The sequence below is a fragment of the Amphiprion ocellaris genome, chromosome 17, assembly GCF_022539595.1.
Source record: "Amphiprion ocellaris isolate individual 3 ecotype Okinawa chromosome 17, ASM2253959v1, whole genome shotgun sequence".
In the NCBI taxonomy this organism is placed as follows: Eukaryota; Metazoa; Chordata; class Actinopteri; family Pomacentridae; genus Amphiprion; species Amphiprion ocellaris.
In genome coordinates this window covers 30,610,978-30,637,918 of record NC_072782.1, presented here as the reverse complement: position 1 = coordinate 30,637,918, position 26,941 = coordinate 30,610,978, and the positions used below count along the sequence as shown (strand labels likewise).

At 38.8% G+C, this 26,941-nt stretch overlaps 3 protein-coding genes across 3 annotated transcripts in view; all 3 read left to right on the top strand.

Annotated features, from left to right (window-relative positions):
• Nucleotides 1-18,419, top strand: part of LOC111581311 (cilia- and flagella-associated protein 44) — a 33,565-nt gene extending 15,146 nt beyond the window's left edge. Inside the window, exons 14-35 of the mRNA XM_055019416.1 lie at nucleotides 725-835; nucleotides 920-1,072; nucleotides 1,205-1,408; nucleotides 2,302-2,444; nucleotides 3,553-3,832; nucleotides 5,442-5,497; nucleotides 5,784-5,946; nucleotides 7,128-7,258; nucleotides 8,469-8,662; nucleotides 8,735-8,879; nucleotides 8,961-9,114; nucleotides 10,071-10,312; nucleotides 10,521-10,770; nucleotides 10,880-11,083; nucleotides 13,052-13,247; nucleotides 13,331-13,435; nucleotides 14,102-14,232; nucleotides 14,344-14,460; nucleotides 15,774-15,975; nucleotides 16,117-16,277; nucleotides 16,362-16,496; nucleotides 17,109-18,419. Coding sequence (XP_054875391.1) covers nucleotides 725-835; nucleotides 920-1,072; nucleotides 1,205-1,408; nucleotides 2,302-2,444; nucleotides 3,553-3,832; nucleotides 5,442-5,497; nucleotides 5,784-5,946; nucleotides 7,128-7,258; nucleotides 8,469-8,662; nucleotides 8,735-8,879; nucleotides 8,961-9,114; nucleotides 10,071-10,312; nucleotides 10,521-10,770; nucleotides 10,880-11,083; nucleotides 13,052-13,247; nucleotides 13,331-13,435; nucleotides 14,102-14,232; nucleotides 14,344-14,460; nucleotides 15,774-15,975; nucleotides 16,117-16,277; nucleotides 16,362-16,496; nucleotides 17,109-17,387 — 3,756 coding nt within the window. The 3' untranslated portion in view covers nucleotides 17,388-18,419. The remainder of the gene's footprint in view (nucleotides 1-724; nucleotides 836-919; nucleotides 1,073-1,204; nucleotides 1,409-2,301; nucleotides 2,445-3,552; nucleotides 3,833-5,441; nucleotides 5,498-5,783; nucleotides 5,947-7,127; nucleotides 7,259-8,468; nucleotides 8,663-8,734; nucleotides 8,880-8,960; nucleotides 9,115-10,070; nucleotides 10,313-10,520; nucleotides 10,771-10,879; nucleotides 11,084-13,051; nucleotides 13,248-13,330; nucleotides 13,436-14,101; nucleotides 14,233-14,343; nucleotides 14,461-15,773; nucleotides 15,976-16,116; nucleotides 16,278-16,361; nucleotides 16,497-17,108) is intronic.
• LOC111581310 (tripartite motif-containing protein 16-like) lies at nucleotides 18,237-21,659 on the top strand. Its single transcript, XM_023289443.3, has one exon. The coding sequence runs from the start codon at nucleotides 18,237-18,239 to the stop codon at nucleotides 20,064-20,066; it is 1,830 nt and encodes a 609-aa protein (XP_023145211.3). The 3' UTR covers nucleotides 20,067-21,659.
• Nucleotides 21,660-23,506: 1,847 nt separating this feature from the next.
• Nucleotides 23,507-26,627, top strand: LOC118471569 (myosin-9-like). The gene has a single exon (XM_055019421.1). The coding sequence runs from the start codon at nucleotides 24,007-24,009 to the stop codon at nucleotides 25,750-25,752; it is 1,746 nt and encodes a 581-aa protein (XP_054875396.1). The 5' UTR covers nucleotides 23,507-24,006; the 3' UTR covers nucleotides 25,753-26,627.
• The last annotated feature ends 314 nt before the right edge of the window (nucleotides 26,628-26,941 follow it).

Here is a 26,941-nt window from a genome sequence, read left to right as displayed (position 1 = left end):
TAATTCAAGTGTTGAGAAATTTCCTCAGTAAAAACACAACTTGGAACATTTCTTTTTGTATCATTCAGAAGTCTGTTTACTCTGAAGCACAAAGATTTTATGTCCAGATTAATGTTAGAATGTGTGAAAATCTCTGCAGTCTGGTGTCATTTTTATCACTCTAGATTTCACATTAAAACCTGTGCATTATGAATGTTTTGTACATTTAAAACTGCACTGTACAATATTATCTGCTCTATATATACATGATAATCTGTGCAATATCAGTATTAATGCACTACAGGGAAGAATCTGTGCAATATCATTGATTTTCAGTGTGTAAATATTTATAATATTGTTATTTCCACATTCACTGGAACCTGCTATATCTGAATTTCCACACATGGAAGAATCTGTACAATATCAACAGAACTTATGTGTAATTTTGCTCATTTTTATTTTCTACTCGTGTTCCTACACATTTCTTATATCCTCTTTGTAGCTGCAGCAATTTAAATTAATAAAGGCTTATCTTATGTCATCTTGAACTCAGTTAAGATTGTTGAATGTCAGTTTTACTGGCAAATATTTCATCCAGAGATTCATTTTTTGTCCATTTTATGTGACATCTGGACAAAGGTAGAGATGCGGAAAATGCTGCAAGATGAGTTTGGCAAAAAGCTGCTGACACTTTATTAATAGATAGTTTTGTTTTTGCCTTCATCTTCGTCGACTTCCTGCTCAGAGTTCAGACTCCACCGTGTTCTTCTTCACCGTCGGCATCACATACAACCCCATCGGTTTCATCCATGTTCCGGGGCCGGTGCAGGCGATGGAGTGGTCGCCTCACTCCCACGTAAGCTCAGCCTCAGATCTGTAGTTTACCCAAGAAATCAAGCCTATACAGATTTAATTTAACCTTGTTTTTACCTTTTTGTAGAGTGAAAACCGGCTGCTGGTCCTGTGTCAGAGCGGCCACGTAGTCGAAGTCCACAGTCCTGATCCAGACGCCCAGAAACCAACAAAAACCTTCCAGCTGGTGGATTTACCCAGAAGATCCTTCAGGTTCAAGAGCATCAAATCCAGAATCAAGGTCTGAACCTATTAAACCTGTTAAATACACATGTTTTTACACATTATACTGTGTGTTTGGTTTGTTGTCTACTAGAGACTGCAGCTTGATTTGACCGGAAACGTTTGAGGGATTGGTGTTTGTGTGTTTCAGAGAGACGAGGAAATCGCAAGACGTCAAGCTGTGAAGAAGAAACAGAGAGAAGAGAGACTGGAAGAATCGAAGCAGCAGGAAGCAGAACAAGAAGAAGAGGAGGAGGAGGAGGAGGAAGAACTACCACCCATCTACATCCCAGATCCTCCAAGTCCTCTCTACTGTGGCTTCTACTCACAGCCTGGACAGTTCTGGCTCTCCATGGTACATTTCTAGAGTTAATTAGCTCTGATTTATATTTAATAGAATTAAAACCTGAGACACACAGATGGATAACAGAAATCATAAACCCATTTCTGGCAGAAGATAAGCTAAAATGCAGTGCAGGACTGGAACAGTTTGTGACTTTTTTTGCGTATTTCTTGAATTGTAGATGGAAAAAATGTGAATCTGTCTTTGCAATTAATGTTTCATTGACATATAAAACCCTAAAGATGATTGGTATTGAACCTCAGGGCTGTTTTCATTCTGTTTCTTAAAGATTAAAAGCAGTTCTAGATGTGTTCTAACTGTCCAGTGAGATTAGTAACCTTATATTTACTGGCAAACAAACCATATGTGACAACTAGGTCAACCATCTCACTGTTTTTTTCATTGTTTTTGGCTCACTGTTTCTTCCTAATGTGCAAAAAACAAATAGAAACTGATGAAAAGTTTGAAACTGGATGAGATAATAGATGGACAGATGAGGGAAACATGGACCTTTAACTCTACAGTTATCTTTATTGTAACAGCTGGGAGGAATTTTATTTTCCTACTGGCCCAGATTGGAACAGAGTTAGTCGTCCTGATCAGTTCTTACATCCAAATCGTATTTCCAATTGGCTCAACCCATGTTTTAAGTCTCTTTATTGTATCAATGTGTGTATTTTGGTATTTGTAAGAAGATTATGGTCTGTATTTGGGTTTGTCAAAACACTTTCTTGAAGACAGAACATCAGGAAAACATTAAAATAGCATTTTTATAAAGGTACTGTAACCTAAAGATCTTCCTTCAGGATTTAAAAAGTCTTCTTGTCATGTGTACAATCCAGAAAAGGATCTAAGGATGGATTGTTAAAGACTAAATCAGTTTTTTTTATATCTGTCTCCTGCAGGGAGGCTATGATTCTGGTTATCTGTATCACTGTAAGTTCTCTGAGAATCAGGATGAAGATCCAAACCAGCAGCAGGACGAACCTTTCGACTTCCTGTCTGTTCACAACGCAGACGACGACCCGATTCACTGCGTCACCTTCAGGTAGACGGACAGCAAACTAACAAATCAGCTATCTCCTCTTTGGGTCATGGTTTTGCTTTTACAGCAGATTCATCAACCACGGAGCATACAGCTGCAACTAGCGGGGAATGCTAACACGTAGCTTAGCATCTGCAGAGTCAGGAACCTGTTGCATGAGCTGGTGGAGACCAAACCAGAGCTAAAAGACACAGTTCTGGTTTGGTTTAGTCGATACTGAACCTACAGCAACATAACAACAGATATAGTAATGCTGCTGTTTGTTTACTGAGTGCATAAAAAGGCGACTGTGTGGTCAAAAGATAAAAACATCAAGGAATATAGTTTTCAATCTATCTGCAATAAGAGCCTATTTATAAAGGCTGTTAGACTCAGACAGAATGTGAAATAAAACCAAAAATTAAGGAGAGTTTCAAGTTATAAACTTGCAAATGGAACCACAACAAGATTATTCCATCTCAAATCACCACATTTTTAGAGCAGTTTCTATTCGACCGTCTCTGATTTGGTTTAAATTTTTAACGTAACAAATGTGGATATTTATGATTTGCATAAAAATGAAAAATGTCCCCATATTAAGAAATATTTTCTTAGTTATTTTTGGAGAAACATTTCAAAACTCTGTTGTACTTTGATTAGACTATGTAGTAATATTTTTGTTTTTGTGGTCCAAAAGTCCAAATAAAATAACTTTTTTTGGCATTTTTGTGACCAAATATTTAACAGCTGAAAGATGGGAATTTTCACTTTAGCTGAAATTTTTTGTCCGATTTAAACTCACCCGTAATCAGAGATTGTTTGATCTACTTGTCCAATATTACAGATTCTGAATCAGTGACATGATGAGAAATAACAGTGAAAATTTCAGGTTTTTATCTTTAATAGTTTCTCGGATGTTATTGTTCAGCTTCAAATTTCAATGTGAGACAAATCTGCTGAAAGTGGGTTGACAAACGGTTTTTGTATTTGATGTATCAATGGAAAATCTCAGAAACAATTTTAAATATTAGTAGTTTATGATAAAGAAGTTGAAATCTAATCAGAGATGGTCGAGCAGAAGGTCCCTGATGAACAGTTTCACCAGTTTAAGGTGGTGTTTGGTGTGTTGCAGCTCCAACAGGCAGCTGCTGCTCTGTGGGATGCATTCAGGCTCCATCAGGGTTTATCCTCTGCAGCCGGGTGACCTCAGCCTCTCCTCCATGGACGCCTGCTGGGCTCTGAACATCCACGACAACCACTACGGTCACCTGAGACACCTCCGCTGCAGCCATGACGACCTGTTCGTCCTGACGGCTGGAGACGACGGAAACATCTTCTCCTTCAGCCTGCTGCCTCCAGAGGAGCTGCAGAGAAACCTGCAGAGGAAGACGGCCAAAGTTCCCTCACCCAGGGTCAGGATGCACTTTACTCTTTCTTTTATTTTGTGTTTTTATTAGAGATAAACCTACAACACTGAGCTCACCTGGAACCTAGAAAATTTATATAATATCATTGAATGTTATATAGATGGTAACACACATGAAGCAACTTTTTAACCCTCCTGTCATCCTGTGGGTCAAAATTGACCCTTTTTAAAGTTTGAAAATGTGGAGAAAAAACATATTTTAACAGTGAAACTTCTGATGTCCACATTTTTAACATTTTTGGGAAATCTTTGAACATTTTTTTGGTGGAAAAAAAGAAATGTAAAAAATGTTTCTTAAGAACATTCACATAAAAATCAACCAAAATCCAGCAAATTTCGCTGGATTTTGGTTGATTTTTATGTGAATGTTCTTAAAGAAAATATTAGAAGTTTTACTGATATATATGGAATCACTTTAGATATTTTTAGGATTTTTTGGAAGATTTTGGAAGAATTTCCTTGCCAAAATTGGGGGATTTTTTTAAAAAAGGAATTATTGGAATTTTATTGGAATTTTCTTCCTAAAGTTTTTGCAAATTTTCAGAAATTTGGGGAATTTTTTGCAGAATTTTTGGATTTTTTTCAGACAAGGATACAATAATTTTTGGTGCCTGTAAATGAGGACAACAGGAGGGTTAATAGGTTAAAACAGATAATGAATATGATGATGAAATGTAAAATATAGTTTTGGTGAAATAATCCAAAGTCTAAACATGCATTTACAAAACTGAACTGAGAAAAACAACTTCTATAGTGACAAACAACTTGTTCTCGTACCTGCAACTGTCTCAAATACAATCCAAGACGCAGTAAAACATAGAGAAAAATGACTTTTTCCACATTTTGTACTTTGATTTATTTATTTTTATTATCTGAACTGTACTTTATTTACAGATGTGAGGTGCTGGAATGAGGTTTTAACTGTCATATGTTGTTAAAAGTCATATCTTCAGTTCTTTTTCAGTTTTATTTAACTTGATTTTTATTGAACCTCCTATACAAAAGGCACACAACATTCAGAAGATTCATGTACAAAAAAACACTCCCTTCAATCACTCTCTCACTGGATGTTTTTAACTTGTTAATACAACTTTTCATTCTAGGTATCTCACCTATGAATTTAAATCACATTAGCATTAGTGTTTGTGTATGAAAAAAAAGAAAAACAACAATAGCAACAAGCGCAATACATGAATAATACAAATACTGAAATAAATGCAAATAAAACAGAAAAAGAGGCGACTAAAGTTCTGACATCTTAACATGTTTGAATAAACTTGTCTGTTTCCAAGATAAACGTGTGTTTTGTTGGGAGACAGGAAACTGTTATCAGCTTTGTTGTTATTAAAAGCAAAATTGTCAGTAGAAAGATCAGATCTCTGTCCGTATCTGTCGTATTGTCTGATATTATACTTGATGTAAAGAATGCTAGATCCAATTTTATATTTTTAATCTCCTTTTCCAGACATCAGCAGCTTCTTTAGTAAAAATCATCAGACGGTTCAGACGTCTGAGCTGAAAAAATAAAGAGTTAATGATGATATTGTGGAAAGTGGTTGTAAATGTAATGTCATCTTGTTAAAATGTTATTTCAGGTCGGTGTTGAAAATGAGACATTAGCTCCAGATATTGAGGATCCAGCAGCCTACAGGTGACTATATCTACACATTTAGTTATAATTTGATCTTCTTCTTGTCCACTTTCACTCTATTCTTATCTTTCACTGCATAACTGTCATTTTTCTTTTCTTTCTATGTCTTTGCAAACTATCTGAGCAGTAATTGTGTATCAATAGTGTATTTTTCATATGAATTTTCATATCCTTGTTTTGAAGTTGTAGCTCTGATTGTGGTTTAAGAATCTCCTGTTCTTGGTGTCACTGAGACTCAACAAGATCATGAAAGTTTCACCTTCATCTAACCTTCTAACCCCTCCAGCATTGAGACGGTTAAACAGAAGCTGGAAAACGACCGTCTGCGTCGGGAGGCCGAGCTAAAGGTCGCAGAGAAGCAGAGGAAGTTTGCTGAGCTGCAGAAGAAGTTTGTACAAGTTGTGGAGGACAACCAGAATCTGCCGGAGCACGTTCGCCTGAAACCAGAGGTACGAGTCGGATAATTCACCTGGTTTGACTTTAAAGTTACTCGAAGGAGGGAATCTCACTATGAAAAGACTGTAACTGTGGATATTCATGTTATTATAAAGCTCAGATATGTTTTTAAACCACTTTTGCTCAAAATCTGAATTGAAAACTTGAAAATGACGTTCTGAGGGAACAAACAAGGACTGTTGTTTTGTCAATGTGAGCTTGAAGGTTTAGAGCAGAGGTGTCCAACATGCGGCCCGCGGGCCAAAACCGTCCCACCAGACGGTCCAATGTGGCCACGGGACAACTTTGTAAAGTGTAAAAGACATTAACTGCAGATTGTTGCTCATTGCTCTTTTATCCTTTTGTGTCTCATTTTTGTAATATTCTGTCTGGTTTTTGTTGTTTTTTGTCTTTTTTGTCTGACTTTTGTCTCATGTTTTTATCGTTTTGTGTTTCCTTTTTGTCTCGTTTGTCTTTTTTGTCTTATTTTTGTCATTTTGTGTTTTGCTTTATTCGTTGTTTTGTTTCTTGTTTTGTGTTTCCTTTTTGTCTCACTTGTGTTTTTTGTCTATTTTTGTAGTTTTGTTCCTTTTGTTGTCATTTTTTGTCTCGTTTGTGTCTATTTTTTGTCGCTTTGTAATTTTTCTAGTCTCTTTTTGTTTTGTTTCGTGTCATTTGTCTCATTTTTTGTCATTTTGAGTCTCATTTTTCCTTTTTTTGTAATATTTAGTTTTGTTTTTTGTCTGACTTTTGTCATTTTGGTCATAAAGTAAAACACTATATCATTCAGTTCCAGATAGCTGTGACTAAATGTTGTGTTCCTTTGTAGACACTCTGTGATCTGGAAGTTGTAATGTGGAAATGATAAACTGAGGCTGAATGTTGTTGGAATTAAACTTATTTTTCTTCAGAAATTTCAGGTTGTTCATAATGTTTTGTAAAAGGATAATTCCTTAAACGTGAGCATTTTTGCACTAAAACAAAGGAAACATTTGGAGCTGTGGTTATTTATAGGTTATTATGCTGTGATTTTACTGATCCAACCCACTTGAGATGAAATCGGTTGAATGTGGAACCTGAACTAAAATGAGTTTGACACCCCTGGTTTAGACTATATTTAGCATGTTGTTGTTATTTGTTGGAATAAGTTCAGGATGTTTGAAAACTCAGCATCCTAAAGTGAGTTTGTCTGTAGGAGCTGCAGCTGGACCAGCGTTTCTATGAACAGGCTGAGAAGCTGAAGACTCAGCAGGTGATGGAGGTCAGGAAGCAGTTTTCCTGGGAGCAGGAACGCTGCAGCATCGCACTCAGAAAACTACAAAACTGGTACACAAATACACACCCTATAACCAAATACTAATGTATTATCTGGTATCTACAGATAACAGCATCCCCTGCTGCAGTCCCACTACCTTTAACCAAACATAGAGCAGAAAAAACCTAAAACCGCTGCTTCTCAGAGTCAGAAATCAGTCAGATCGAAATAAATAAACAAGAAAGGTCCATAAATCATCTCATAATCATCAAATTCAGACTTTTTTTCAGGGACAGAGTAGTTTTTTCTTTGATTGTTGTTTCTACACTACAAGCAGGAACTGCTAGACACCAAAGCAGCAGAACTTTTCATACCATACAGATGCACCAGAATGTGGATAAACAGGTGGAAAACAGAAGTAAACTGAGGTTTAAGGTTTATTTCTGACACTGAGCTGCTCACATACTCAATAACTAGAGCAGAATAAGTGTGTGAAGGACACCTAGGAACCCACTCTTAAACTGCGACTGCATAAAAACCTTAAAAGATATAAAAGCCCAGATTTAGAGGAATAACATTTTAAGTCTTGTGACCAGATTAAATTTTAAATGATGTTTCTACTGTAAAATCTGCCGGAGCTACAGGGGTCCAAAGATGGCTGAGTTTTGACAGTTGTCTGGCACACGTCCTATTCATTCCAATGGGGATTTTTCAATGCAATATTTACGACTTTTTTAAAAACCTTACGACGAATCACAAACAAAAGTCATAGCACACTATTCCTGATTGAGCTTCACATTTTTATGTATAATTTGTGTGGTTTTCTGAAAGATGCAGAAAGAGTTAGGTACCAAAAATGGTGTTGGAAGAATCTATAATAAGAATAAACCAGAGGAGTAGCAATAAGTGTGATTAAATATAAATATCATACCTAAAACCCTACAGTGATATTAATTATGGAGATTAACCTGACTGATTTAGATTTTTTTTCAACATACTTACTGTTATATTATTGCAACAGGTAATTAAACAGGTACAGATTTTAGTATTGTGCCACAAAAAGTGCATATAATAAGTGTTTTGCACGTTTCAGCCAAATAAAGTTTCACTGTTTTGACTGCAAACTGAAGACTTGTTTGTTTTTAAAGAACATCGATTAAAACTTCATTTGTTCCTTGAAGTTGTGAGTTATTAATGTCTCCTATATTGAGTCCAAATCTTCCAGTTTACTGGCATCCTGTGAGGTTTTGATGAGATGTTTCAACTGGTGTTTGTTTGCAGGTTCAGAGAGTCTCTGCAGGTCACTGTAGTCGCCATCCAGTCTGATCACAGAATCTCCACCTACCGGCTGCCAACGTTCACCAAACCTTTATCTCATCAGAGTTCATCCCATCGACCTCACGGAGACAGAGATGCTGCTCCACAACGTAGGAAATCCAGAGCACAATCTGCAAAAGACGGCAGCAGAATAGAAGGTGAGGAAGCGTCTGAGTGTTTGTTTCTCCTGTTATCTTGATCTGCGGCATCAACCTGCGTTTGATCTGCAGACCAGGAGGTGATTCGGCCTCCGGTGGCTGGAACTGCGAGGATGAAGCTGGGAGATCGGCAGGAGGAGAGGCTCAGGAAGGCTGCAGAGAAAGCTGAGCTAGCTCGAGCCAGAATAGAGAAGAAGAAGCAGGAGTGGGATCAGATGTGAGCGGCATCAAAGATCAACCACTAGTGGGTGCTGAGGTTAAAATTAGAGTAAAACTGGCTTCTTCTTCTTGTTCTCAGTTATGCAGAGAAGCCAGATGAAGACTATGAAGATCCACATGATGTTCAGGCCATCAGAGAAGCTCAGGAGAACATCGGAGATGTGATGGTGGTGAAACAACCGAGAATAAACGCCATGAAGAAGAAAGAGGAGCTGGTTGCCTTGGATGAAAATGTACAAACTCATGCAAACATGCAGACAAACACATCTCAAATCATCAGCTTCCTCCTGCTCCACCATCACTGATTACTTGAAGCTTTTTTATCATTAACTATGGATTGTATCTGTAAAAGTTTACTTTGACATATCAAATACTTTCAGATAAAAGTCTGAAATTTTCAGTGTTATTTGTCATCATGTCATTGATTCTGAATCGTGTGAAATTTTAACCTGATATATCAAATATTTTCCTACAAAGTGCAATCTGTAAGAATAAATAATAGTTTTATAGCCTATTTTAAAACACCGTAACTCTGCTCTACTTGGATTATCCTCCAGTGTTTTAGTTTTTGTGGAGCAATTTGTCAAAAAAATGCTGCAAAAATAACATTTTTTTTGTTTGTGACGTGTTTAGTTTTGCATTGCTGTGACATGCAGCTACATATGGTTCAGAAAATATCACCAGTTGACTATAATCTACTTGTCCAATATTACAGATTCTGAATCAATGACATGATGACAAATAACTGAAAATTTCAGGTTTTTATCTTTAATTGCTCCTGAGATATTGTTGTTTAAACAACCTCAAATTTCAATGTATGGGAACAAATAAACTGCTGAAAGTGTGTCAACAGGCTTTTTTTAATCCCAGAAAGTATTTAATATATCAATCTAAAATGTCTCAGATACCATTTTAAATATCTATATTTTATTATAAAAAAAATTCAAGAAAATTAGAGACGGTGGTGCAAAAGGCCCCTGATGATTTGAGATTTAAAGACCTTTTTGAATCGTTTTTTTCAGACAAAATGTCTTTAAGTTTTAGGCTGTTTGGTTTTGAAAACACCACACTGTCTTCTGGGAGTTTTATTAAAATGGACAATAGATTGACAATTAATTAATGGATTAATAAAAAGAACATTAGGTCCAGATATAGTAGATTGATTTAATGACTCCTTTCATCCCATCAGATCCGTGAAAAGCAGCTGGAGATGAACAGACGCATCGTGGCGTTACGGGACTCCAAGGTTCTCCTGGTGTCTCGGCTGGAAGTTCAGATGCAGCAGCTGCAGAAGGTCCAGCAGCATCTGAAGGTTCATCTCCACCGACCTCCTCCCATCCTGCCCACGTTATCACCAGAGGAAACCCCAGAGGAGAAGCTCCAGTGCAGCCGAGCCATGCTGGAGAAATACCGGATGCTGAAGGAGCAAAGGTACAGAGGATTCAGACCAAAGTACACAATTATTGCTGTAGTTTTCTGGATGTTTCAGTAGAGAAACAGATCTACAGCAGTCAGGCATTATCACTTGTTCTTCTGTAGTCACAATAAAGCCTTCTACTCAAACACTGCATGAAAGCAACTCCTGAATTTAAGTTTTTAAAGGGATATCTACACCTTTTTTTGGTGTGTTTTCAACCAGGTTTGAGAGCCTGAAACAGGAGGATCAGGATGGAGCTGTGAGTCTGTTGGAGCAGCTGGAGAAAGAGATGAAGGAGGACGAAGTAGAAGAAAAGGAGACGGAAGAAGAGGAGAACATGAGTCTGTCAGCTTCATCTGAAACCACAGAAGAAGAAGAAGCTGTGAATGAAGATCTGAGCGAGCTGGAGGAGGATCTGCAGAAGGAGGAGGAGATCCGACTGCTGCACAAGCAGAACTCTCTGCTGGAGCAGGTCCTCAATAATTCACCTTCCATCAAATCACAATCAGATTAAATGTGTAACAATGAGCAGAATATCTTGTAAACTCTAACATGTGGATGTATTTGTCTTTCATTTTCAGATGGAGAGTTCAGTTTGTGAGTTTGACTCTGATCTCCTGCTGCTGCGTCGCCAGAAGCAGCGTCTGGACTGTCGGCTGAAGTTGGCCGACCTCCGGCTGCTGACGCTCTTCCAGGAGATGATGCTCCTCAAGCAGTTTGACAAGAGAGATGGAAGCCTGCAGGAGAAACTCAACGGATACATGAAGGAGGAGAACAGCGTCACGGTGGGAGGAAGTCCATGTACACTACCGTTCAAAAGTTTGGGGTCACTTAGAAATGTCCTGATTTTTGAAACAAAAACTGTTTTTTTCAATGAAGATAGCATTAAATGAATGATAAATCCAGTGTAGACATTGTTAATGTGGTAAATGACTATTGTAGCTGGAAACAGCTGATTTTTAATGGAATATCTCCATAGGGGTACAGAGGAACATTTCCAGCAACCATCACTCCTGTGTTCTAATGCTACATTGTGTTAGCTAATGGTGTTGAAAGGCTCATTGATGATTAGAAAACCCTTGTGCAGTTATGTTAACACATGGATAAAAGTGGGAGTTCCATGGAGAACATGGAATTGCCTGGATGACCCCAAACTTTTGAACTGTAGTGTACCTCAAACAAGCGTGAAAGTTGTTATGAAATGTGGAAAGTTACTCATTATTGCAGATAGTGGATCTCCCATTGCAAAACCTTGTTTTTGACTGTAAATAATTCCTTTGAACTGAAAATAGGTGCATGTGGCAACGAATCGGAGTAATGTGATGATGTCATTTACTGTGAGGTTTGTGCGTTTTTTCAGTGTCCTGTCCTTCTTAAGTCGCTCTTGTACGATGTGTAATGTGACGTCAACGGGGGGTTTTGTGAATAATGAAACTACATCGTGTGAACTGAAAATGTCGTCTTTTTGTACTGTGATATTGTTGAGTTCTTGTGCCAGTTGTTTGGAGTTCTTGCAGTAGTGATGTGATGTACCGAGGAGGGGTTTGATGATTTCTACTAAAGCTTTTGAGAGATTGTAGGTGACTGATCCGATGCTGTCTACAATAGGGCGCAGTGGTGTCTTTTTTATGTATTTTTAGTGTCCCATATATCCGGGAGGTAACGTTAGCTGTGGGAATAAGATAAGAAGATAAGTCCTTTATTTCTCCCCACGCCAGGGGAAATTCACATTGTTACAGCAGCTTATGTAGAAACAGACGTAGTAATGGAAATAAAATAATAATACAACAGTAGTAATAATATTTACTATATGTACAGGGATGAGAAATGAGGATGAAATAGTGCAGTGGTGGCACACTGTAAGACAATGCATTATAAAGTGGCTTAAAAAAAATAAAGTTTAAAAAGTGCAAAGATGTAGCAGGTGAGGTGGTTATAAGCTTCCTGTGTTATTTTATTGGTTTCTAATAGTGGCTCTAATAGGGGTTCCTGATGTTGAGGCTTTTCAGTGTTATGTCCTCGTCTCTGCATCGGAGATTGAATGTGAGGTGGTTTCTGTGGCTGCTCGCTTCTTTTCCAGCTTTTCCAGACGGTGGAATATTACGACACAGTCTTTATCCATATAATGTACAACAGCATGGCTGAATTTAATGTTTTAGTTATTCACTTCTATTCTTTCGGGCAGTCTTAGGTTTTGGGTTAGGATTAGTTTGCTAGTTTTTCATTGTTTTTTTTTCATTCTTTTATAGTACCATCAAAGTGGCAGATAGCAACACATGCATCCACAAGACACATAAGCTAAAGAACCTAGCTAGAGTTGCCTTGTTTGTGGCACAATAAATACTTTGCTGTCAGATATCAGGCTGTTAACTTCACATGTCACATAAACGTTCTTTACTTAGTGGCTTTCTGCCAAAACAGTGCAGGTTTTTCAGATCAGTAGTTGCACCAAAATATAAGACAACAATAAAACAACACAGACACCAATAGGAGATCATTTTTAATTCAGATTTTAAACTTAACTCCATTAACTGAAATGCATTTATTGATCTACTTTAATCATATTTTACTCATGCTACATGCTAATGATGCATTTACAGTTTTGCACTTCCACTTTAACACATGTAACCACAGTAATTGTGTATTTGTCTCTTAGTGGTACAAAATCTCAGCCTGCAGCCTCACACTGTGCGTTAGTACAGCGATCACCACTTATTGATCCTAATCACCGTCTCTTCTCTGTTTCCTGACAGTCTAAGCTGCAGCAGTGCAACAAACAGCTGGAGGAGAAGAAAAGAGACATATTGAAGCTGCAGGAGAGAGAAAAGTCTCTGACTGCTGCCTTTCAGGCCTCGCTGGGGGAAAACAACAAGTTTGAAGAGTTTCTGACCAAAGTCTTCAAGAAGAAGGTCAAACGTGTGAAGAAGAACGAGCAGACAGGAAGTGAAGGTGAGGCTAAGGTAACGCACCCTGTGAGGATGTCTGTACCGGTTTATCTTTGTGTTCTTCATCATCCAGATGTGTGTTTGTAGAAGTGGAGGACAGTGATGAAGACTCAGATGAAGATGATGACTGGGATGATGATTATGACAGCGATACAGAGGAAGCTGCTCTGGACGACAGGGTTTGTCCTGCAGGTCGGTGTAGTGGAGCAAAAACCATTCAGATTCTTTAGTTTTTGATAGTAAAGTGGATTTGTTTAAAAATTCTGATCAGCAATGCTGCACAGGAAGTATTAGATTGTTTAACTTAAGGCCGTTCAGAACTACTTGTCTTAATCTACAGTTAACTGGATCAAGGAAACACAAATACTCAATATCGAACATAATAGGATATTTGTATAACTTGAAACCTTTTTGCGCTGCATCTTTCCCACATCGACATCATATAAACATTGCATTTTTCAGATCAGGACTTGCATTATTCAGTGTTTCTGCACAATTGTAGTCATTTTAGTCAAGTTTATGCATCTCATCTCAGGTCAAAAAATGCCCAAAACTAACTGGATTCAGTCCAATGTGTAACCGAACAGACCTGAATAGTGCAAAACATGTCATTTTTTGGGCATTATTGCTGGATACTACAAGAGACTGACCATGATTTGGATCTGTACAAAGTCTAAAATAACAGTTTCTTTTGAAGAAGAAGGTAGAGATTTAAAAAATGTCTCTTTGGATCCTACTTGACACCCATGATGCCTTTAAGGTTTCAGTCTAATATTGGCCCTCATGTTTTAGGTTACATTGGTTCTCTGTACATCGTAAACATCTACTTTAGGTATGAATCTGTGTTGGGTTTCTCAGGCTGTGAGCCAGAGTTGTTTGAAAACACGTTGCAGCTTCGTGAGCGTCGACTCGACGTGGAGGAACTTCTGGTGGAGGAGAAAAAGATGGCAGAGGCTCTGAAGAGGGAGCACGACACTTTAGTCAAGAAGGTCAAACTCTGTTGTTCATCTCTCCATCTTTTCATTACTGGTGTATTTCTGTTATGTATTTTTAATGTGTGTACTTGCTTTTGTTTTACTTTTTATTGCTTGACTCTGCAGGAGAAATCGGTGAAAAGCAGTCGGACGGCGGTGGAAGACGACTTGGAGTTAATCAACAGGGAGAAGCTGCAGAAAATGAATGAACTGGATGTGGTGGTTCCTCTCAGACTGCACCAGGTAAACAAGCAAAAACTGTGGAGGTTCACTGGTGACAAAACAACTTAAAGCTGCTGCACACTTCTAGAAGTCCTAGAAGATGGTTAGCAGTGAAGAACGACCAACTTAAACACTCAGTCAAATATAAACAAGCTCAGAGAAATCACCAACTAGACTAGCCTGCCTACATTTTTAAGCTCATCTTACATGTGTAAAAACACGAAGCCATTTCCATGTATAAATAGTTTATTATTGCTGATTTATGAATGAATTGTGACTGAATTTTAAAAATTAGACCTTCACCATCTGTCTTGGTTGCCTTGCTGGTGAACAGATTGCCAGATCTGGACAAGAATTAAGCTTTTCACCTCTTTCCCAACACTTAACTACTTAGGTAGAAATCATGTCAGGATTGGAGAGCACAGGTCATGTTCAGACACTTTCCTTTAAACACATCCGTTCTGGCCAGAAGACATTAAGTGTCATCAGTGTCTCTGTCATGGTGCCCGTTGTTAGCTAAACTCCCACAATGCTCTCTGCTTGCCAACACAGAGCTGCCTGTAGCCCAAGTTATTGCCTTCTTGTGTCACTACATTACTAAACAATAAGAAGCTCCACCTGGTGGAATGACCAGGTACTACAGCTGTAATACATCTTGTAACATGTAGAAAATATAGGTTTTCATCATCTTTTGGAGCTCGTGCAGCAGATGCAGGAATGAAATTGTTTTCTACATGCACTGTAGAGCTACTAAATTGTCAAGCATATGCACTGTATTGATTTTAATGACTTTATGTACTTAAGTAGGTGTGTATTGTCCAGGAAAATGGTATCAGATCACGACTTCTGGATCAGGGGCACAAAAAAACCTGATCTGGACGTCCTTATTGCTAATATTAGCAGTTTCCTTAAATTCAGAGAAGTTAATTTGAGCAGTTATCAGGTAGGCTTTTTGCTCAGAAGGCTCATTTTATCTAAATGGAAAGACTAATAGATACACTGCCACTTGGCAAACATTTGAATCTTCCAGAGAAACATGAAAACTGGACAAATTGTCTCACTATACATTGTACCTTATTAATTAACGAGGAATTAAGACATTCTTTGTCTGAGCAGTTTGGCTTTTCTTCATATTACTAACTTGTTTATGGTAATTGAATTGGATTGCTGCATTTTAATATTGGAAGTCCTGACTTCCATACAAATACTGCAAAACTGTGGTGAAAAATACAGGCTCTACATTTGTTCAGTACTCTGGAATTTTTACTCAGCTGCTTAAAATTCCTAATTTTTTCATTTTCTGTCCATTTCCCATCCTCCCTTATGTCTACCAGATTGAGTTTGTCACTAAGGCCTGGATACCATCAGATCTGAGTGAGGCACTGGTGCTGGACAAGGCGGAGTTAAACAGGCTGCAGGAACGAATCCAGGAACTACAAGCGGATAAAATCCATCAGAAAGATCTGTACCGTCAGGCTTGTCAACAGCAAGCCAAGCTCATCCATGACCACAAGGACATGGCTGCCAAGATCCAGGGTAAGACCAGCATATACCTGCAAGTAGAGGAGCTTAATCTCTTCTACACCAAAAGAGTTAACATACATCTCAAAGAAAGACACTAACAGATGCAAGCTAACAGAAATAATCTCATGTTCATTGACCTGATTGTGGTTGTAGTGCTGGAGAAGCAGTGCAATGAGCTGATGATGACAAAGTTCGGGAAACTAGTGGATCTGGAGGCTCTGCAGATGCTGTCGGGAAACAGGAGGCTGGAGGAGCTGAAGCACGAAAAACTCCTCAAAGAAGCCGAATACGCCAAAGAGATCCAACAGTGGGATGTACGCTTCAGCAAATATGAGATCCAGACTTGTTGCAATGAGTTTACTGATCCTTTTCTGGATGTGTGTTGGTGTAAAATTCAGGTGAAGGTGGAAGAGGCCCGTCAGAACCTGATGGAGGTGACCAGGTGTAACACAGAACAGCTCCAAAGAGTGACGAGTCTCTTTGAACAGAAGAAGGAGCTGGAGCTTAAACTCAATGCCAGGCAGAAGAAAATGGTAATTTCTATGCATTAAATTCAATTGGTACTGTGAAAGTGTATGGATATTTTAATATGACACTCATATTTGACTCATCTGTGCAGTGCTTAATCAACAAGCCATTAGGAAGTTTATCAGGTGGCACTAACACCCATCAAGTGACTAGTGATGTACCCCCAGACACGTATTATGACTTCTTTGAAGCATGTTTTAGTATCATGGCCAGTCTGACAACCAAGATATTCTGTCAGATAGTCTCACGTTGCTTCAATTTACTATTTTAAATGGAAAACAAAATGAAAGTTTACCAGTTGCCATCCTGCAAGGGTTGTCACAGGGTTTTTAAGAAAACGAAACAAGTGCAAGCACAAGACAGACAGATTGTGGTAACAGAAAAAAACTTACCTTCGATAATGAAATTTCCTTCAAAAGGTGTAAGAATGCCAGACGGGGGGCAAACAAAAGAGAGTCTGTAGATGCAGGAAAATACGAAACAAAAAGGCCAAGTGATATTTAAAGAACAAAATCCAATGGAAATACTGCCATAAACTTTGTTGTCTTTCAAACAACTGTTTATTTGGGCACCGGTGTGCACCATACTGCATGACCTCCATCTGTTTGTGTATCCAGGGCAAGCAGCAGTTCCAGAACCACAAGAGACACGGGGACCAGGAGGACATCCGGAGGCTCCAGGAGCTGGTAAAAACGCAATCACAGCAGGCCCAGGCCCTCAGGAGAGAGATCAGCCTCCTGTCTTGCAAAGGAGGCCACGTCTTGCCCCCAGACCAAACCCGACTGCCCCCTCTCGCCCCTTTACCCACCCCCATGAGCAGCATCCACACTGGGAAACAGGGAGCACACAGACGGCTGAAAGCACAACACTCAGCCAGCAGACAGGGAGCTAATTAAGTCTATTGAGGGTGTCACATGGGCCCTATTTAAATTGGCTTTGAAAAGTCAGCAGCTGTAATCACTGATTGACTTTGTATTTTTTTATGACTTATGTGTTTCAATGATTTCATCATAGAAAATTAAAAGCTATAGGAGTCATGGGAAAGTCAGAATTGCCACAATATACACAGTCTTTAGAAATGTATTTAAACTTTGATTCACAGCTGCATTTAGGATCCGTATTGATAATGATCTAAACTGACACATACAGGTAGCGAGCATCTGTGCAAGAATCAGCGCCTTCATTTCCATCAAAGAGTCAGACTATTTGGCATGTAGAAATATAATACTGCATTTTTAGAGAGCGAGGATAGCATGGCCAACTGGTTTGGAAACTTAACAGTAAAACCAAAACTCAGATCTCCAATCTGGTGAAGATTGCAGGGAAGATTATGGGAATGCCTTCTGAACAGTCCACCATCAGGCAGGTCAGTGTGATTTTACCTGACACTAAATTCTGAGTATGTACAAATAAAGTCTGTGCAAATACAATGGTAAAAACATTCATTCATCCCTCTGACAGTTAAATTCATTCTTGCTGAAAGAGAGGACAAGCAGAAATAACAGCTGATTGAAGAGGTTCTCACATATATCCTGAAAAAGTCTGTAATGTGCACAGTAGCTAGCACAAGCTAATGTTTTACACATTTAATACTTAATGGTTTTATTGCTTGTGTGTGGCAGCAATTCCCGCACATATCTAAAAGTATTTCCTCCCAAGGAAGAAAAATAAAGTAACCTTAAACCTTGAACAATGTCTGAACAGTGTCTTTGGATAGAAGCCTGTTTCTGGATCTTTGCCCACCAATGAAACTTCACCAGAAATCAGTGACCATAATTCTAACACATGCTCCCTCATTCAAACCCCTCCTCTTTCTAGAGTTAGAAAGAAGATGTAAAACCTTCCTGCTTCCATCCAAACATTCACTGACACTTCATCTGGGAGGTGAAATGGCGCGGCAAGTATTTAATTTTGACAGGGAAAGACTCAGCTGTTCAATATGTCTGGATCTACTGAAGGATCCGGTGACTATTCCCTGTGGACACAACTACTGCTTGAACTGTATTAACCTCCACTGGGATGGAGAATATTGGAAGAATATTTTCAGCTGTCCTCAGTGCAGACAGATCTTTACACCGAGGCCTGACCTGAAGAAGAACACGATGTTGGCTGGGTTGGTGGAGGAAGTGAAGAAGACAGGAGTCCAGTCTGCTGAAGATGACATTTACTTTACCGGACGTGGACATGTGTCCTGTGATTTCTGCACTGAAAGAAAGAGGAACGCTGTCAAGTCCTGTCTGCAGTGTCTGGTCTCTTACTGTGACCAACACCTCCAGCCTCACTATCAATCTCCTGCAATTAAAAATCACAAGCTGGTCGATCCGTCCAAGAAACTTCAGGACAACATCTGCTCTCATCACAATGAGGTGATGAAGATTTTCTGTCACACCGATCAGAAGTGTATCTGTTATCTGTGCTCTTTGGATGAACATAGAGGTCATGCTACAGTTCCAGTTTCAGAAGAACGAACTGAGAAGCAGAAAGAGCTGAAGCTAGTTTGTGAAAAAATCCAGCAGAGAATCCAGGACAGAGAGACAGATGTGGAGGTGCTTCAGCAGGAGGTGGAGGCCATCAATCAGTCTGCTGATACAGCTGTGAGGGACATAGACAGGTTCTCCAAAGATCTCATATATCTCATTAAGGAAAAAAGTTGGGATGTGAAGCAGCAGATCAGATCTCAGCAGGAAACTGAAGTAAATAAGGCCAAAGATCTTACAGAAAATATGCAGGAGGAGATCACTGAGCTGGAAAGAAAAGATGGAGAACTGGAGCAACTCTGTAATACAAAGGACGACTGCCAGTTCCTGCAGATGTTCCCTTTGCTTTCAGGACACAGTACAACAAAGTGGCCTCGTCCTCAACCCCGTCACCTGCAGGAGTTTGAGGATGTGACAGCAGCTGTGTCAGAACTGAAAGATAAACTACAGAGAATTCTCTGTGAGGAACTGCCAAAACTTCCACAGAGAGTCACTGAAGTGGATGTTTTACTGACACAAACAGAACCCACAACCAGAGAGGAATTTTTACAGCATTCATGTCAAATCACACTGGATCCAAACACAGCAAACGTACACATGTTATTATCTGATGGGAACAGAAAAGGAACATACACGAGTAAAAAACAGGCCTATCCAAGTCACCGTGACAGATTCATGAGCAAGTCTCAAGTCCTGAGTAGAGAAGCTCTGACTGGACGTCATTACTGGGAGGTGGAGTGGAGCGGCTCAGGTATTATTGTAGCAGTCGCATACAAAGATGTAAGCAGAAAAGGAGACCATAGCGAATTTGGGAGTAATGACAGGTCTTGGGCATTCAGGTGTTCACACAAAAAATATAAATTTAGTCATAATTCAGTCTCCAATCCCATCTCAGGTCCTCTGTCCTCCAAAGTAGGAGTCTATGTGGATCACAGAGCAGGTATTCTGTCCTTCTACAGCGTCTCTGACATCATGACTCTCCTCCACAGAGTCCAGACCACGTTCAGTCAGCCGCTACAGGTTGGGCTTCAGGCTTATTATTACATTGGTTCAGAATCCTCGGCTGTATTCTCCATCTTAGCATATTCTGTATGCTAACATGGAAGTGTTCCAGAAACACTGAGTGTGTTTCTGTTAAATGGGTGCAGTACGCCTGTGAAATCTAATGCATTCCAGTACAACATCACTGCCATAAATCTACCTTTACAAAGATGTTTTTTCCTTTTTTCTTCATGCCTTTTTGTTGATGCTATAATTCACAGTAATTTTGTATCCAGTGTCAACAAGTTCCAAACTTGAATTATAATATACACAGACTAACAATTGCATTTGTGATTGTCTGCTTCAGTAGAATTTCCATTGTTCAGATTTCTAGTTTCTCCAGCATTGTCCATTGCCACTACCAGTGTAAGAAATGCTTGTGTATAAAAAGTTCTGTGATATCTTTTTATATATCTGCAGTAAATGTTGACCATCCACCCACTATGACCTCAATAATTCTCTGTTTATGCTAGATGTTAATATATTATACATGATAAGTTAACACTTGTGCACAACTGCATATTTTCAAGGATATGTGATTGTAAAATTATAACAACAACTAGGTTTTCAGTAAAGGAGGGCTTTAAAGAAAGTGTTTATTAGCAATGAAACTAATTTAGAAGTTGTAGCATTTCCAAAAACACCAATTTGTGGAAACTATACCTTCATGTTTCACAGCATAAAGACGCATCCTGAACTTTATAAATGCTTGATGAGGTGGAAGACTGGCTGTATGAGACACGATTATTATTGATCTCTGTACACATAAGACTATCAGCTGTTCTAAAAGCCCTTGACATTCAGACATCATGTGTCTGTTTGTTGAGCAGAAGGTCATGTATTAGGTGACAGACAGGTGTTTTCACGTCTGTATTAGCCTCACTTAGCTCCACTGCTATGTGTTGAAATGGTCTTGTCTTTGTTCTGCATCTCATCTGGACAGCATTTCCTTTTATTGCTGAGGTTAACAGCCTGTTCTCTTTGTGATCCAGCCTTTTTTTTTGCACATCTGAGACTGAGCATCATGTGTTAGCGAGTATAAAAGCCTTGAAGGGTGAAAGATTAGAGCAGAAGAGCTCTTGAAGTCCTCACATGTTGTCGTTTGGATATGAATATATGAATATCTCGGTGTCTGCATTGACGGCTCATGTTTGAAACGTTCGATCTGGGCAGCAATGGAAAATTTACTTTGAGAGCAGACTTTTACTTAGCTGGTGTAAACAGTGTTGTTTTTGTCTTATCAAATCATTTTCCAGAGTCTAATTTAATATGGCAGACGAGTAAAGTAACCTGTCAGGACTGTTAAATTCTGAGCTTGCAGGTTTTATCAAACGGCCACAAAGATCATGGGAATAAAAGTGAATTAATTACTAGCCTCAGTCTTTTCTAATGAGAAATCTATGCTCAGGGAGGCGCAGTAGTTTGACTGATAGAAAACACTTTCTGAATCTATAATTTGAGGATGAGAAGGTTCAGGACGCCGAAGTGAACCAGTGTGAGAATTTATTCCTCCCTTTAACCACTGACATATTAAATAGCTGTGACTGTAAATGCAAATTACGTTCATACATTCATTCATTATTGTTTTTTATCTATTTTTTATGACCTTTTATAGAATCACTAGGTCGGCCATAGCTGTCTTCTAATTACTTTTTGTTAATTAAGAAACTGCTGGTCAATTATATCCTCTTTTTATTGATAGTAACTATTGTTCATGTGAAATTAGACACTTTTTTGGAAGAATTTTTCTATGAATTAATAAATGTTATCAAGTTTTATTACGCCAGTTTCCCTTTATCAGTTTCATCTGTTTGTCTATTTTATTATTTAAGTGACACAAGGACCAAGTGATTCGATCGTGATGCAGCTTATAGTCTGGATCCATGGATTTGTTATAGATTTCTGTATCATTGCCAGATAGCATCACGGCGTCACTGTAACCATGACAACAAGTGAACACTACGTCAGCTGCCTGCTGACGATCACATGATTGTGATCCTGCTACATATCCACCACTGAGGACTTACTGGGACTTATCTGTGGGAAATGATCCAACCACTGAGCAGCCTTGGAGGAGGACTGCTCTCTGAGTGCCTTTCTTATTGCTTATTATTAATATTTTATCCATCCATCCATCCATCCATCCATCCATCCATCCATCCATCCATCCATTATCTATACACCGCTTAATCCTCACTAGGGTCATGGTTGGGGCTGGAGTCTATCCCAGCTGACTCAGGTGAAGGCAGGGGACACCCCAGACAGGTCACCAGTCTGTCACAGGGCTACATACAGAGACAAACAATCACTCTCACATTCACACCTACAGGCAATTTAGAATGATCAATTAACCTCAGCATATTTTTGGACTGTGGGAGGAAGCCGGAGTACCCGGAGAAAACCCACGCATGCACAGGGAGAACATGCAAACTCCATGCAGAAAGATCCCGGGAAAGCCGGGACGCGAACCAGGGACCTTCTTGCTGCAAGGTGAAAGTGCTAACCACTACACCACTGTACAGCCCTTAATACTTTATTATTATTGAAATTATTTTACAGAATCACTCGTTTGATTTTAGCTGTCTTTTCACAATATTTAGAACTACTGTTTTTATAATTTTATTATTCATTTTATTACTTGTAAAACTGCTGATTGCCTACATCCTCTTTTTTTATTGTTTGTAAGTAATATTGTTCATATGATATTAGGCACTTTTTTCAAAAAATTTTTTTCATTAATTCATGAATTTTATTTAATTATAAGGATAATTTATCAAGTAAGAGGACTGTTTGATTTCATTGACTTTCATATACTGTAACTTCAATATTTCTTCAATATTTCAATATTACTTCAATAATACTATTTAAAATTACTGTCTTTTATTACTTTATATTAATTGAGAAACTGCTGGTTGATTATATTCAGATTTTTATTGATTGTAATTGTTGTTAATGAGATTTTTTTTTCAGCATGAATTTTTGTACTTTAATTATTAAATGTGTGTTAATTACAAGGGTAAATTATCCCCAATATGGAGACAGGCATCCATCAAAATATTAAATAGCAACACGTAAGAGTGATTTCATTGAGTTTCATACACTGAGACTTCAGTATTTATTAGAGATTTCAAATAAAGTGGATTAATCCATCATCATGATTAATCTGATAACAAAATTTTAACGCAATTAAAGCATCTGCAGCGCAGAATGACTCAGAATCCCTGAAACATCTCTGGTAACCCATTTCAGGCAGTTTGTCCAAGTAGACTTGCCGTCGCACATGTGCTATTGGGCAGTTGATCCAGTAGTGGCAGAACTGAGCAACTTGAAATGGACGACTCTTAACAGTAGGGCCCGACTGATTTATCGGCCGGCCGATTAAATCAACATTAATATTCATTTAGTGTAAATTTTATGTCCACCTGATGAATTCCAAAAAGCCTCCAGCATTCTTTGGCTGATTCCAATGCATGCAGAGAACAGGGAAGATTCTAGAACTCTCTGCTGTTTCTGATCTCACTGAGAAATGAGTCTCAGGGTGTGTTTTATCTTCACATATCTCAACAAGGTTGCATCAGATCCACTTCAAACTCAGCAGCTATGTCGCTGACGACCACAGGAAGTGCAGTGCAGTGTTTTTGGGGTTGTTTTGGGGCCATTAGCATCAACATTAGCATAATTCCACCCTGTTGTTGGGCAACATCACCATGTATTGCATCATCATTTCATCACATCATACACCAAAACTCTTTTTGTTGTATGAGCAGTGGTGTATGATGTCACAGTGACATAATTTATGTCACAATAGAATCCAAAGGTATATAAACTGGGCTGATGAGTGAGGACTCACTCATTCCCAGACCTTTGCCAAGTGATTTACTTTGGAATTACTGAGCAATCAAACACAGAAAACCAAGGACACCTACGCAGGATTAATTTTCTGGACTTCAATCTCTGAAATTTAATTTCTACACACACCTCTTTGTTTATCGGTGCAATGGCACAAAAAAATAGGAACACCTCTCGCCGTGGAGGAAATGGAAAACGTGGCATCTCAGAACAAGAAATTTGCTCATTTGGTCATCAGGAGCAGATATTGACCCTGAAGGGCCATAATGAAGAAATGGAGCTGAGAATTAAAGAGCTTATGGATAGTAAGAAGCAGCTCACCAGAGAGGTCTACAAGCTGAAAGACCTTCTGAAGATCCAGGGAAAGGCCATGGAAAATCCGCTGGAGGCCAATGACCAGAAAATGGACGAGGCCTCAGCAGAGGACCAGGACCTTCCACCAAAGGTACAACAAGCTGCAAACATCCAGGAGGTTGAAGTGGACAAAAGGGCAGATGAGAAGAAAAGCCTGGAGGAAACGAACAAGGACGAAAAAGTTCTCTGGAAGAAAGAAAAAATGGAATTGGAGGCAAAAGTGGCAGATCTCCAAAAGCAAATCCATGCCCTGGAGATGAAAAAGGAAATGGAACAGAATGACTTTCTTGGCATGCAGCAAGACGACGAAGCCTTCAAAGAAGAAAAAAAAGAATTTCAGAAGGACATTAAGAAGCTGCAGGAGGCTAAGAAGAAACTCCAGGAAAAATATAAAAAATTAGAGAAAGAACTGGAGGTACAGAAGAGGAAGCTTGAGAACAAAGAAAGTATTTTGGCTGAAAAAAAACAAATCGAAGAGGAAATGATGTCTCTGATTTCTGAGAATCAAAAACTCAAATCCAGTACAAAAGCTCTGCAAAAGCAAGCCAAAGAACTGGGGGATGAGAATGAGAGGCTGATGATCGTCTTCAACGACAAAAAGCAAGAGCTTGTAGATACAAAGGTGAAAGAGGCCTTTCTGAAGCTCAAGCAAAAACTGAAGGATGACAAAAAGGCTTTCCAGGAAGAGAGTCACAAGCTTCGACTGGAGAAGCTTGAGCTGGAGGCAAAAAATGCAGATCTCCTGAAGCAAACCGAACATCTGAAGGCCAAACGTAAAGAACAGATGGAGAAGAAGGATCTGCAGAACAAAACCACGAAGCCAGAAGATCTGGAGGCCAAAATACAAAACCTCCAGAACGAAAAACAGCACCTGGAGGCCGAAAACAAAGACCTTCTCAGAGAAAAAGCAAATCTGGAAACCAAAAATAGAGACCTCGAGATCAAAAATGAACACCTGGAGGCTGAAAACAAAGACCTTCACCTGGAAAAAATAAATCTGGAAACCAAAACACAAGACCTCCAGAACAAAAAACAGCACCTGGAGGCCGAAAACAAAGACCTTCTCAGAGAAAAAGCAAATCTGGAAACCAAAACTAGAGACCTCGAGATCAAAAATGAACACCTGGAGGCTGAAAACAAAGACCTTCACCTGGAAAAAATAAATCTAGAAACAAAAACACAAGACCTCCAGAACGAAAAACAGCACCTGGAGGCCGAAAACAAAGACCTTCTCAGAGAAAAAGCAAATCTGGAAACCAAAACTAGAGACTTCCAGAAAGACAACGATCATCTGAACCTGGATAAGAAGGCACTTGAGGTGGAATATCAAGCCCTTCACAAAAAGAGCGAAGAGATGATGGAAGTTACTAAAATACTGGAGAAAGAAAATGAGGAGCTGCAGGAGCTTCTCAGCAAGAAAAAGAAGAAGAAATTCTTCAGGTTCTTCAAACACACTGAGCCAAAAGAGAAGGAAGAGCAGAAGATGGAAAAGCAGAAAAAAGAGAAGAAGTCAGCAGGTTGCTGGAGCTGGTTCCACTAAACCTGCTTTCTTCACCTTCCACACCTTTTCCTCTCATCTTTCTTCACCTTCCACACCTTTTCCTCTCATCTTTCTTCACCTTCCACACCTTTTCCTCTCATCTTTCTTCACCTTCTTCACCTTTTCCTCTCATCTTTCTTCACCTTCTACACCTTTTCCTCTCATCTTTCTTCACCTTCTACACCTTTTCCTTTCATCTTTCTTCACCTTACACACCTTTTCCTCTCATCTTTCTCCAGTCTAACTTCCATCTTTCTCATCTTGCCACCTCCAACCATCACCTCTCCATCCACCTTATCCCCCATTCTCCACCCCTTTCTCAGCCTTTTCTCACCCCTTTCTCACCTCTCTGTCCTCCCCTATCCAAAGGGCAGCACGGTGGCTCAGTGTTCAGCGCTGTAGCCTCACAGAAACACCTCCTCCTGTTTCTGTGTGGAGTTCTGTGTTCTCCACGTGTTAGCGTGGGTTTTCCCCGGGTTACTCCGGTTTCCTCCCACATCATTAAAAAACACAAACCAAATTAGGCTAATTGGACACTCTAAATTATTTCAACTTTAAAAAAAAAAAAAAAAAAAATCATCAAAAATAAAACAAACAACTAAACATATTTCAGCATTTGTCTGCCTCTATGGGTAAAATACAACTAACTGCACCACATTGTGGCTGCTGGTTGTTGTACAAACTGTTGGTTCTGATGTCAACAAAACTAACGTTGTGAAGGTTATTATAAATGTGTGTTTAGTGTTTTTGATTCTTTGCAGGAAATTGTTCCAGGAGCTACAATCATGACTGCACATCTACTACTGAACATAAAACATTTAGACAGAGAATCTGCTGACAGAAGTACTAAAACATTCTAAAAACTTGTAAGATGCAATTTCAAAAGTAAACAGTGTATATATATATATATATATATATATATATATATATATATATATATATATATATATATATATATATATATATATATATAAACAACAAAAATGCCAACGTCCATGTCAAAAATCTGTATTTTTAGAACTGGTGATACATCTCTTTACTACTTCCTATAATACTAATGCTGTTGAGTGTCAGTGACATTAGTTTGAAAGTTTTATTGTCTGTCAGTTTCCATTCATCAGTTTTATCTGTTTATCTATTTTGTTACCTTTTATTATACAGAATCACTAACTAAACTAATCTCTTTTGG